General features: G+C 29.5%; 4 protein-coding genes across 6 annotated transcripts; 2 read left to right on the top strand and 2 right to left on the bottom strand.

Annotated features, from left to right (window-relative positions):
• Positions 1-383: 383 nt before the first annotated feature.
• LOC109597566 (N-acetylneuraminate lyase) lies at positions 384-2343 on the bottom strand. 2 transcript variants are annotated; one of them, XM_020013295.2, is made up of 8 exons: positions 2325-2343; positions 2206-2264; positions 1776-1846; positions 1367-1512; positions 1137-1305; positions 938-1083; positions 711-882; positions 384-654 (listed from the first exon to the last, which is right to left on the bottom strand). In XM_020013295.2, exons 1-8 carry the CDS (start codon positions 2325-2327, stop codon positions 518-520), a joined length of 903 nt encoding a protein of 300 aa, XP_019868854.1. In that variant the 5' UTR covers positions 2328-2343; the 3' UTR covers positions 384-517. The 2 variants fall into 2 exon arrangements, with proteins under 2 accessions (XP_019868854.1, XP_019868861.1); XM_020013302.2 differs by lacking the exons at positions 1776-1846; positions 2325-2343 and having other exon boundaries at positions 2206-2265.
• Positions 2344-5294: 2951 nt separating this feature from the next.
• Positions 5295-8419, top strand: LOC109597346 (protein halfway-like). 2 transcript variants are annotated; one of them, XM_049961249.1, is made up of 8 exons: positions 5295-5449; positions 5516-5627; positions 5720-6056; positions 6544-6704; positions 6760-6930; positions 6983-7132; positions 7183-7293; positions 7352-8419. In XM_049961249.1, exons 2-8 carry the CDS (start codon positions 5607-5609, stop codon positions 7634-7636), a joined length of 1236 nt encoding a protein of 411 aa, XP_049817206.1. In that variant the 5' UTR covers positions 5295-5449; positions 5516-5606; the 3' UTR covers positions 7637-8419. The 2 variants fall into 2 exon arrangements, with proteins under 2 accessions (XP_049817206.1, XP_019868566.2); XM_020013007.2 differs by having other exon boundaries at positions 5516-6056.
• Positions 8420-8754: 335 nt separating this feature from the next.
• Positions 8755-9632, bottom strand: LOC109597611 (probable 39S ribosomal protein L24, mitochondrial). The gene has a single exon (XM_020013357.2). It carries the CDS (start codon positions 9538-9540, stop codon positions 8782-8784), a length of 759 nt encoding a protein of 252 aa, XP_019868916.1. The 5' UTR covers positions 9541-9632; the 3' UTR covers positions 8755-8781.
• Positions 9633-9918: 286 nt separating this feature from the next.
• Positions 9919-12077, top strand: LOC109597549 (uncharacterized). The gene is made up of 3 exons (XM_020013269.2): positions 9919-11342; positions 11399-11793; positions 11848-12077. Exons 1-3 carry the CDS (start codon positions 10148-10150, stop codon positions 11926-11928), a joined length of 1671 nt encoding a protein of 556 aa, XP_019868828.1. The 5' UTR covers positions 9919-10147; the 3' UTR covers positions 11929-12077.
• Positions 12078-12393: the final 316 nt, after the last annotated feature.

Raw genomic sequence — 12393 nt, 5'->3', positions numbered from 1 at the left:
AATTAAAATTAGGAAGAAACTAAAGAATGTTGATATTTCTATTCTTGCATGCAATCTGCGAAGAAACTGTTTATTCATGTCACTCTTTCGAAATCTGTCTAAAACCGGTACAGCACAAGTAAATATAAAGAAATTATAATATTGTGCATATTTATCCTTTTGATATATTTTTTAGTTTTCTCTCCATTAAAGTTGATTCAAAATTCATGAACTTACTGTTCATGTAGTGGATATGTCGTTATATACAAATAAGTCACACAGACAACAATAAAATCAATGAAAAATATGTTATATATTTGAGTATGATTCATAAGTATAAAACCAACATTGAATATTGTTGTTTAATCAGGTGGGTTTTCTCTATAAAATTTATCATTTCAACATTCTGGATGAATAAAGTTTTGCTGGTAGAGATGGTTAACATTTAAAGAATCATATAACTAACTCTTAAAACAAAGCATTCATCTAACATAACAATATATAAAAATAACAATACAATATACAAGGTGTATACATATTAAAGAAAACTGCTAAGAGATTGCTTCATTTCCAAAATATGTTGTTGGGTAAGATTCTTCAAAGGAGCACGTGCCATTCCTACATTTATAGGTGTAGCAACGTTCATTGCAACTTTCATCGTTGGGACCCATCCACCTAAAAGGCAACGTTAAAAATGAATAAGATACATAATAATGAACATTAATACTTACCGTTTTTGGTAATAATACTACACGCCGCAGTTAGTTTTTCCTGAGTTTTCTTTGCTTCCTCCAATCGCGATGCCTTGCATGCTTCCATTATTTGAACTGAGTATTGGGGGAATATGTTCAAAGATGTAGCGATAGCCGAATCAAATCCTAATGCCAAAGCTCCTGCTAGCAACTAAAAGTCATACGGTAATAAGTAAATGAAAGAATAAAGTCTATTGTAAACTTACAGTATCAGCACCCAAGAAAACAGCAAACTGACCATTGTTAGCCTTAACAGCTTGCATGCCCTCGTCTAAATTATTTGAAGTAAATTTAATTCCGCGGAAGTTAGGAATTTTTCCTGCTACGTACTCCAAAAACTGTCCCATATGCACTGAAACTCATTCATTTAGCTCTAAATTATTAACGTAAAGGGTTCCAATTTACCATTGACATTGGTGAACATGGGAATATGATAATAGAGCAAAGGAGTTTTGGGTGCGGCATCGCCTACCAGTTTAAGGTAATCTGTCAGTTCAGCAGGCGTTGTTGGCTTAAAATAAAGTTCGGGAAGGCACAGAAGGGAGTCAACGCCGAGTTTTTCCGCGTGTCTAGCCTAAATTGAATTGAATATTGAAATAATATAGATGATTCTCAAATAGGTGAAAATTAATTACCAATTCAAGGACGTCGGGCAATGGAGCACCTCCTACTTGGATCATCAGATGTTGTTTGGTTTCTTTAACGGCCTTTACCCATGCTTCCGTTACCAATTTTCTTTCCGCCACAGTCATAGCGGGACCCTCACCAGTAGTTCCATGAACTGTAATATATTTTATAAGAATCATGTACAAAATAAAAAATGTTGAAAATATTTTTTATTAGTATTCTAAAGCGAAATATAAGCAATGACAAATTAATTACATTAAAATAAAAGAAAAATAGTGGTAAATTTTTAAAATCCAGTAAAATCTGGAACATATAGCATAACAATATGTTACATAATAATTACATTGTTGATAGTAGTTACTTGCGTACATAAACAGCAGATTATTCGAATCAAAATATTTTATAAAAATTTATTACCTAAGATTCCTTTTATTCCAGAATTCAACAAGTATTTGGCATAATTTGGAATAGTACTTGTATTAACGGTCCTATAAAAAATATTATGTAAATTTAAATTAACATTTATTTAAATGAAATTACAAATATAAACTTCATAAAAAGGACAAAAATATTTAAATTTATATTTAATATTTTTACAAAAGTTTATTAACAATATATTTCACGCAAATTATAACAATAAATAATGTAAATAATTTTCTGAAACATATTGATAATAAACTTAAGTTTGTATAAAGAATTATTACATTTTAAAGGACAGTTAATTGAAATATATGTTAATTTATTTTCTAATTTGTATTGAACAGTGAACTATTTAAATATCATTATGGGCATAATTTATGACCCCTTCATATAAATAAGTATCTAATTATATAAAATATATACTTACAAATCTTGGTTGAAAATTGTAAAAACAGGGGCTATGAGCCCTTTGAAGTCAAATTTAACCTGTAGAAGAACAGTTTCATATTATTATTAATACACACAGAATAAATAAACTTTACTTACCATAATTATATGTTACTAACTGAACTAAAGATGTTAAGTATGAAAACAAGCCCAACAGTATATGTATTTATAAGACTGATAAGAACACATTAACAGATAGCGGATTTATAAGTATTAAACAGTATATAGTTGCTATCATGGAAAAATTTAATATTAATTTTAATATTTTTTAGATTATAATTTAATCTTCCTATTCAAAGACGGTGCATAACATTAATAATTTTCTTCAAAAAGGTATACTATGACTAAAGTTAAATATCCTTCTGGTATAGTAAATTTATATTATTTTATTACTTGTGTTATTTGAATTGTATTTTACATGGTGAAAACATTAGATAAAGAATAAAAACAATAAATGGATGTCGAGTTAAATTGTAAAACCTTTTATTTTAGTTCGTTGTAGTAATTGATAAATCCGGAGGAAAGAAGTAGTCTACATATTTTAAAAAGGAGGGCGAAATTGGAGATCTTTACACGGCTAAATTTAATGTACTTCGATTCTTTAAGAAATGACACAAAGTACACAAAACTAAAGAAGAAATTGCTGAAAACACGGTAAAAAAACTCCAAAACATAGTAGCCATAATTACTTCCTATTATTACTTCTTCAACGTTTGATTTGAATTTCTACACTAAAATTACTACATTGATCCAAGAAATATCATATTTAAAATAAAAAATTCTTACTGTTTTAAAGAAATATTACAAATAGCAGCTATTTCTATTACTTTGGAAATACATTCGTGTATAATTTTTAAAAATTGAATAATTATTTTAGCAAGATGTTTTGTTTCTTTGTTAAAAATGTTTTATGTCAAATATACTAATTCTGGTAAATTAGTTAAACAGGTTTAATTATCGTCGTTTCGTTAGAACTAAATTATCTCTCTCATTAATTTTCGTTTATTGTCAATGTGCAATGCCAATACAGAAATTTAACTGGTTATGCCTAATGAAGCTTTTTTGTTAATGGAAGAAGATTGGTGCTACCATAGGATAACCGAATGTATGATGTGTCTCAACATCAATTTCTCCAATGTTACAACGATAGATGGACACTGATGACCACACCAAAGGACCAGGACAGGAAAGACTCTCTTTACTGATGAGTCTAGGTTTCGACTGTACACATGCAATACAGGTTTTTCTAGATTCAACGTTGATTGGCGCGATTGTGATGTGGGGAGGCATTTTCTTAACAGCACGTACCGACTTGATTGTGTTAAATAAAGGCAACATTAATGCTAAACTTTACAATTTGGACATGCTGGATGAACAGGTCCATATGATTCTTATATTGGCCCAACAAATTTTCGAACATATCTGGAACATGTTTGGGAGACGATAAAGGGTCCATCCAAACCGTCCCGAGAACTTCTTCTTGTAGAAATTTGAAATAATCTAGATCAAATTAAATTCGAATGTCAACTTTGAATATGAACAGTCGGTATGAGGCTGTAATTCGAAATAGAGGTGGAAAAACCCAATATTAAATAAAATTCATTCATTTATTTAAAAATCAAGTTTTATTAATTTTCCAATTTTTTTAAATAAATTATGTTTTGATTAGAATTATTTCAAAGAAAACATTTTATGCAAAAATACAATAATGATCAATTATTATTATTGTGGTGCGTTAATTTCAGAATATCATAAAATTTGGTTGCACTAAACTATTAAATGAGTTATTTAATGTCATCCTTAATTCTTAATCCTGTACGTAGTGTGTCAATAATCTCGTCTAATAAATTTTTACCAGATATTCTTGTTCCAAAAATTAAATTCATTGAAAAATATACATCTAATAAAATAAACAAGACAATTTTTTAGTCATTTTCAAAAATTGGCGTTACCCAGGCGCACACACGTTCGTCGAATAATTTAAGTAAGTAATGGATCTGCTCATTTATATTATAAAATTTGTTAGTTAAATCTTTTTATTTTGTCCTTTTAGGCAGGTCTCTCGACCTATTGTGTATATACTACAAAACATAAATCAAAGTAGAGGTCTTAGGTTACAAGAATCAAAAGATTATATATTAAAACAAATATCAGTGTACTATTTTTAATTTTAAATCAGCATAATTAGATTTAGATCTATCACAAACTCGCTATGGGGATATACAAGGTGTATCACAACTTATCCCAAAAATTTTAACCACTTACTCACTGTTACATAAGAATTCCATTAAAAAAAATTGTGGAACAGGAGACGAGGTAGAAAATAATTCAATGCATCTATAAAAGCTGTTCGAAATTGTTCCCGTTGATTTGAATGGAACATTAGACCGCCGAATCCAATTTTAGACACTGTTCTTTTTAACCTTCTATACAGGGTGTTTCGCAACTTATCGGACTAATTTTAGCCATATACTAACTGTTGCATAAGTAGTCGATTTATCATATTTTTTTTAAACGGACTTCTTATGTAACAGTGAGTATGTGGTTAAAATTTGTGGAATAAGTCGCGAAACACCCTGTAGGATGCATATATCAAATTTCATGTTTTTAGTGTAAATTTTTCACAATTCAAAAATGTATATAGACTATGTATTACATAGTACTACATAGTACATAGTGTAACTTATACGAGACTAATAAATATTTTATTTAAATTTACTAAAGATTAATTATATATGTTTACTAAACATAAATAGTTAATCTATTTTAAACATTCTCAAGAATGTGTTATTAAAAACTCAAATAATACGAAAAATTTAGGCAAAGTAATCATATAACTAATGTTAATCAAATACAAATTTATCAATTCAATTAAAATGTGCTAATTTAATTTTGAAAATTTAAAATACATTATCAGCTAATTAGCACTAAATATACTACTAAATTATTAAATTCCCCAATAAAATAATAATAAACACACTCATTTCCGGCTCAAGTACGTATGTAAATGATTATGGTTTAATCATAGGAATCCATTAAGTCCCACTCTGTAGGACACAGATAAGTAAGGTTAGGTTATCATTTATTTACAACGTTAACTATAGAAAAAGTTGTAATTTATCTGTGACGACAATAATAGCCAGTTATTTATACTAACAACGTTGCATACACTTAAACAATACACTGACCAATAATAGTACTAGAACAATTAACAATGAAATAAGGTACTGTGTAAAATAACTTCCGGGTTTGTTTTTATTTACATAATAAATTTTTCTAATAATTTTTAGATGTTATTACGTCTTATAATCTGGTCATCAATCGTCCTTATTGGAAACTGCCAACAGACTGAAACTGTACCACTGAGCTGCCTTAAAACCAATGAGTGTTTTTACAAACCAGGTGATGATCATTGTCCATCAATAAACGAACCGCGTTGCAGAAAACTGAATTGCACTGGAGCAGTATTGTGTTGTGATGTGACCAATTTTCAGATGGTCGAAGGAGTGGGTATTTCTAAAAACAATCTCACTTCTGTCACTGCTTTGCACATTCGAAACGCCACTTTGGATGCACTGAATCTGACCTCGAGCTTATGGAGAGGTTTAGAATTCTTGTCGATTACAGATGGACAGATTAAAACTGTAGTAGGAGAGTTTGGAAAACACACACACATTTCTTGTTTGAACCTCTCCTCTAATGGAATCAATGAGTTTATAGGCAGGCCTTTGTCTAATTTATACAAATTAAAATTTTTGGACTTGTCGCAGAATAATCTGACTGAAATTCCACTGTTTAAAATGGAAGGAAATGTTACTCTGGATATTTCAGGTATTATCATTAGTTAGTTAATATTAGCAAGTATACAGTAATAGGTTTTAGTACGAAATTTTAAAGTTTGTTCTAACAATTAGAAACTAATTTCAATTGTATATTTTAAATATTTTATTTTTAAATGCATCCACTATACAAAAATGTTTTACTTGTTGTCACAAAATATTATGTTTAGTTTTTGATAAATTTATTTTTAGATGGAAATTAAATTTGTTCATTCAACTGTGCAAATTTGAACAGATTGCATTATTATCTTGTAATAGTTAATTTTATATTATTAAACCAACATAAATTTTCAGTATTTATACTTACTTGATTAGCACTTGAAAGTTAAACAATTTTTTTATACTATTGTAATCAATGAAACACACATTTTGTAAATTTTATGTTATTGCTTATATTTTAAATAACACATATTCTTGTTGGAATTAAGGTTGAACAAGAGAAATTATAATTATATTAATTTTATAGTTAATTTTTTTAGGAATTCCATACATGGAATGCAGCAAGATATCAAAAGCCTTAGAACGAAACCAATTGGATTTTGTCAATGGTAACAAAACATTCTGTCAGACCTCAAAACACTATGAGTGGTTCAAGTCTGTTGAAAATCTTACCCTTGCAACGTGCATCGAAAATCACAAAGTACTTTTTATTGCATATTATTAAATAATCATTATTACTAAATCTTTTGTTTCAGGTGTCGAAAATGTGCATTGCAAATTGTACTTGCAATCCCTTAAGAATGGATATCTTGCCTGGCAAACCTGCTTCCATTTCTGTCGCAGTTAATTGTTCAGGCAAACAGTTCCTTTCGCTTCCGACTCCTTTGCCCGCAAACACAATTTCTTTGGACGTCTCAAATAACAACGTAAAATAATCGAACCTATGCAGTTTTCGTGTCTTTATCAGTGATATTGTAGATAACATCGTTGAAGGAAATAAGCCACCCCTCCTACCAGCATCTTCGAAAGTTTTACGCGGACAACAATCAAATTCGATCGATTCAACCTTTGGAGGGTGCGAATCTTGGTTTGAGGCTTCTAAGTTTGCGTAACAACTGTATCAGAACTGTAGGTTATTACGATAGTTAATTTTTAATATTTCAACTTATTTGTTTTAGTTGGAAACCTATGTCCTTGACAACTTGGAACCAGATCGTCAACCCTCACATTCTGTCTATTTGAGCGGTAACAATTTGTACTGCGACTGTAACACTGCCAAAGACCTAACAGTAGGGACAACAAACTGTATCTAAACTCAATTGTTTTTCTCAAATTCTTTAATTGCAGGTGTGGCTTTTGACGAAAAAATCTTACGTGGTGGACGACGACGATATACTATGTGATAACTTAAACAACGTAAGGGTAAAGGAACTGAACTCCGCGAAATTATGCATCAACGACGAAAAAGATTGGACCGACTATATCTATTATATAATTACAGCCGAAGTAGCGATGCTTGTCGGTCTTATTGCTAAAGTTTCGTATGATTATTGGGTGTTCAAAACTGCCGGCTATTTACCTTGGCCTGCCAGCAAAATGCCCAAGTTGCCATGTGACTGGCTTTGTGAGTGAAGTGTTAAGGCATAATTTTTAAATCCGTTGTATATTTAGCAATTTTTGTTGTACAGTAATATTTTATTTGATTTTTACGAATATTGTTAATTGTAAAATGGATTTTAAAATTTTGCCGTTCTCTAATATAAATGTCTGCTAATAAAGGCTTCCATTTTTGAGGTTGTGAATAGCTAATAGAATGTAATATTCTAAAACATAAAACAAATTTTGCAATTTATTAGTATAGTTTAAGAATTATACCAACTATGGCTGGTAAAATTAAAATTGGAAGCCATATTGTTATTAATCGCTCTCATTATGCAACGAAAAGTCTGATTGTACAAATTTTAATGTATATCTTCATCTACTTCTTGCCTAAACTTTTCGAAATTCTAGAGTTCAATTTTGGTAGTTGGTTCAGGTTCCAACTGAAATATTATCCTTGATGCTATGTATTTTTATTTGCTCATTATTATTAGGTTGTGTGTTGAAGTGAATAAGACAAGATTTAATATTACAAAGTGCCTTACTTTTCAAACTTAGTGCCTAAATGTTTACACACAAGTTATATTTTCTAGTCCAATTATTTCAAGTAAATCTTGTCATATTCTCTTGTTAGTCATATTATTGTTAAAGAATTAAGCAACTATAATATATTTTATATAATACAAAACATTTTAAATTTATAAATATATTCGATTAACGATTACAATGTACAACATGTCATTGAATTATTCTAAACTAAGACATATTTTTTATGTATATTGTGATATCAGTGTAATAAATAAATATACAATACTACCAATTATTTTTACTCAAGAAAGTAATGTTTAAAATTATTATAATAGAAATAAAAATAGTATTATAACAGGATAAAATCTTATAGCTCGGTAAACAAAATAAATCATAATACTTACCCTAAATAATTTTAATGAATTAAAACTAAACATTTTCGCCTAAGAACAATTCTAAACAAAAATAAAGCTCCAATATAGGTATTGAACAAAATAAATTGATTTAAATATTAATTATTTAAAATGTTAATTCAATAATAATATTAAAAGTATGTATAATTTTGTAAAAATTTTAAAACTAAACTTACTTGTAAATTAAGGGAGTTAAATTAAACAAAGAAACAAATTTAACAACAACAAACTTTTATTCTAATACCAATATGATTTAGGTGGAATTCTATCTTCTGTAATACCCATACTCTGCATTACATCCATTTCAAATGTACATAATTTTGGAGCAAATGTAATTTCTGTGACATCATCTGCCTTTGTGTCTTTGGGTTGTTCTTTATATGTGCTTTTTGTCTTGTAATCAATAGTTTCTTCAGAACTAGGTGGTATTGGTATAATCCTGCCAGTCCTAGTGGATACTCTGACTTTCTCACCTTCCTCAGTATATCTCCATTCAATTGGGGTGGCTGTCAGTTCAGAAGGATCCACCAGAGCAACTTCAGAGGTCACCAGAAGGGGTTTTTCATTTTGTACATACACTCCCGCGAATTCTTTGTCATCACCAATTACCTCCAGTTCACAATTCAAGCCTTCAACAATTACCCAATTCCTTTCCTGGATTACTTGTTTAATTATACCTTGCTTTCCTTTATCTTTACCGACTAACACTTCCACTCTATCACCTCTAAAGAAGCTCCACTCCTTCACTGGTTCCACAAACACTTTTCTGTGATATTTTCCAGGGCTGTTGTCTTGTCTGAATTGTGCCGTCCAAGGTCTGTCAACACCGAAATTAAACTTTTTCCTTTGTACTACTGCGTTTGGTTTATATTGGGGACCTTTCGGGTTCTTCCAGTAAACTTGTTCCATTGACCTTTTGATGTATCGGTCGGGCAGGTTGGAAAAATCCTTACTGTATTTTCCAACTTTGGAAAACAGAATCTGTGTTAGCCTCATTGCAGTATAATATTTTCTTTTAACAGTTAACTAAGTTTTTAATACATAACCTTACTGTATCTGAATCTAACCTCTTATACAGATGTTTAATTGCGAGGTTGTCAAACATAATCTGCAGGTCACATACAGAGACAAAGTTATGAAATAATTTTATTATATAATATTTTTAATGAAATATAATAATGAAATGAAACTATGTAATTGCCAAGTTAATATATAAATATTCATAAAATATTTTGTTTAATAAGTACAGGATTACGTCTTTTCCTGAAATTGTAGTTTAAATATTTTATTATAAATCGAAAACACTAATAAATAAGTGTTTATGGTGTATAAGTGTTCAAGCTTCATTAATCAATTAGAATACAAATAATTATTGAAATTATTTATTGCAAATTTCAAATTCCCCTTGAGTATACCACATGGGAAATTAGAATTAGTGAATTGTTAAATTGCGTGCCATTTGAAAGCAGGCTTCCCCCCTTTATTTGCACACAAACTGGTATATTAATAAATACTCGACGTGTAAAGTTTGCCGTGCGAATTTAGGTTATACACTTCGGTGTAAATAAAAACCGTCTAAAAATAATCGTTGGAAAATGTGAAGATGAACATATCAGGAAGGTTGGCGCAAATTTTAAAGTGCAGAGGAACCTCGAATCATTTCGTACATCAGCTGACACGAAAATATGGTCAAAATGTTACTGTGTCCGAACGGACTTTAACCGGTCGAATAATATCCTATTTGGATCAAAACAGAGGTGATACCAGTGCCAAATTGTCCAATGATTTGTTTAAATCACTAGCAGAGCGTCCGGATCTTATTAATGGAACAATTAAGTTTCAAGAACTCAGATCTTGCATCAAGTTTTGTGGAAAAAACAACGACTATTTGCTCACTGCCATTGATAAAGAGTGTTGCAATAGGATATATGATTTGAATGTACAAGAAACCTGTGATATTTTACATTCTCTAGTTCAAGCTGTGCCTAATCGTATATTTAAAACTAATTATTATAAGCTGGCAATTAGGAATATGTATAACAACATAAACCGTCTTTCAAAGGATGAATTAATACAACTGATGTTCTTTGCTGCCCTTGAAAAAAAATCTAAAAAGTCTCAAACAATTATTAAAAAATGTCTACAAAGTCTTCATTCATATATTAATGAATTAGATGAAAGTCAGCTGTGCATTATATCTAACTCTTTATTTAAAACTAGTACAAAGGCGAGTGAACTGTTTTTGAGTTGCATACACCACTCTATAAACAACAATTTAGGTATACTTAAGGATTCATTGTTATTTATAAGTTTTGTGAAAGTGTTGCGCCAGAACAGGTACCAATCAGAGGAATTGTTGTCCAGTATTACTTGTGGAATGTTTTTTAATCAAACCACACATATTTATTCACTTACTGCTTTGGGACACATTTTGGCATTATATTCTGATTTTTATTACTATGATAAAAATTTATATCAACATTTTGTGGAAATTAGCCTTAAAAAATTAAAAGAAAGCACTTACACACCAAGAACTGACTTCTACTTGCCAGAAGATATTAGGACAAAAGATATAAACAGATTGTTATGGTGTTTAGCAAATATCAATTACCAAGAATTGAAGAAAGACCAAATTGATATTATAATAAGTAAATTAAAGGAAAGAATTAATGGTGGAGATCACCTAATTAAACCAGACATCTATATAGAGATTTTTCTATATCTTTGGATGCTGAAATATCGAGCTTATGAATTTGTTCCCTTTATTTTAACTCAAGACAATATTTCTCGAATACAAGGTAAAAATAACTTTATTACATAATATAAAAATTGTAATATTACTGGTATGTTTCAGACTCTAATCTTCCTGTGAAGCAAAGATTAAATTTACTATTATCCTGTATCTATTATGAAGATCCACAACTGTTTAAAAAACTCAACATTAGCCCTTTAAGAACAACAAGTTACAAATATGAAATGCAAATAAACAAGAGGCCACTGTTACAAAGAGTTTATGATTCTTTGAAAGTGATGGCAAAGAGTCACAGCATAAATCGATTTGAGATGGGAATCCAAATACCTCATTTGAATATTGTAGGAATAACTGGGTATAAAAGAAAGATATATAAAACAGTACATGTTGAAGTATTAGATGAAACGACGTCTGTAAAAAATGAGGAAAACTTGCCACATGGCTTAATGGATCTTAAACTGAGAATTCTGGATAAAATGGAAGAGGGTTTAATAGTTGTAAGTGACTAGTAAAAACTCATATATTTTGTAAACTGATAATTATGATTTTAGATTGATTCAGAGGACATATGTGAAATGACTGAATATGAATTACAAAAGCATTTGGAAGAATCAATTAATTTAGTTACCTAATTTATGGTTCCTTATGTAGGGAATCAACAGGGTTTTATTTATGTGATTATATTTATTTATTGTATTCAGCATTGTATTTTTTATTGTTTTGTTTTAAAATGTAATGTAATGTTTTCAAAAAACTGGTTTCATGTTCTGTGTGGACTTGTTTTGTTGCTAATATAATTAAATTAAAATTAAATGAGTTTAATTTCCGAAATACTTTCTTAGGTAAAAGGAAACTAATGAACAATCCTATCGAAGTTTGATTTAGATTATGTCTATTTACCAAATGAGATGAAATTATTAATTGTAATTACAACAATGAAATTGAGAAAAACTAACAGAAAACTATACCTGAATAAAATTTAATAATCTTAATTGTACATAATGAATGTTTTTTGTTTCAGAAATTCTAAATGAGTAACAAGTCAAGTCGGCGTTTAATGGTTTTAGAGAGACACGTAAATCATTTCTTTTATAGTC

Source organism: Aethina tumida, chromosome 1 (genome assembly GCF_024364675.1).
Source record: "Aethina tumida isolate Nest 87 chromosome 1, icAetTumi1.1, whole genome shotgun sequence".
Taxonomy (NCBI): Eukaryota; Metazoa; Arthropoda; class Insecta; order Coleoptera; family Nitidulidae; genus Aethina; species Aethina tumida.
This window is presented reverse-complemented; position numbering and strand designations above follow the sequence as displayed.

Excerpts from the sequence above, each read along its gene's own strand:
- LOC109597549 (XM_020013269.2), top strand. The coding sequence starts at position 10,148 with ATGAACATATCAGGAAGGTTGGCGCAAATTTTAAAGTGCAGAGGAACC. Across the intron at positions 11,343-11,398 it reads CAATATTTCTCGAATACAAG|ACTCTAATCTTCCTGTGAAG; the intron begins GTAAAAATAACT and ends GGTATGTTTCAG. Across the intron at positions 11,794-11,847 it reads TGGAAGAGGGTTTAATAGTT|ATTGATTCAGAGGACATATG; the intron begins GTAAGTGACTAG and ends TTATGATTTTAG.
- LOC109597346 (XM_020013007.2), top strand. The coding sequence starts at position 5,516 with ATGTTATTACGTCTTATAATCTGGTCATCAATCGTCCTTATTGGAAAC. Across the intron at positions 6,057-6,543 it reads TGTTACTCTGGATATTTCAG|GAATTCCATACATGGAATGC; the intron begins GTATTATCATTA and ends TAATTTTTTTAG. Across the intron at positions 7,133-7,182 it reads GTAACAACTGTATCAGAACT|TTGGAAACCTATGTCCTTGA; the intron begins GTAGGTTATTAC and ends TATTTGTTTTAG.
- LOC109597611 (XM_020013357.2), bottom strand. The coding sequence starts at position 9,540 with ATGAGGCTAACACAGATTCTGTTTTCCAAAGTTGGAAAATACAGTAAG.
- LOC109597566 (XM_020013295.2), bottom strand. Across the intron at positions 1,847-2,205 it reads ACAATTTTCAACCAAGATTT|GACCGTTAATACAAGTACTA; the intron begins GTAAGTATATAT and ends TATTTTTTATAG. Across the intron at positions 1,306-1,366 it reads TGCCCGACGTCCTTGAATTG|GCTAGACACGCGGAAAAACT; the intron begins GTAATTAATTTT and ends AATTCAATTTAG.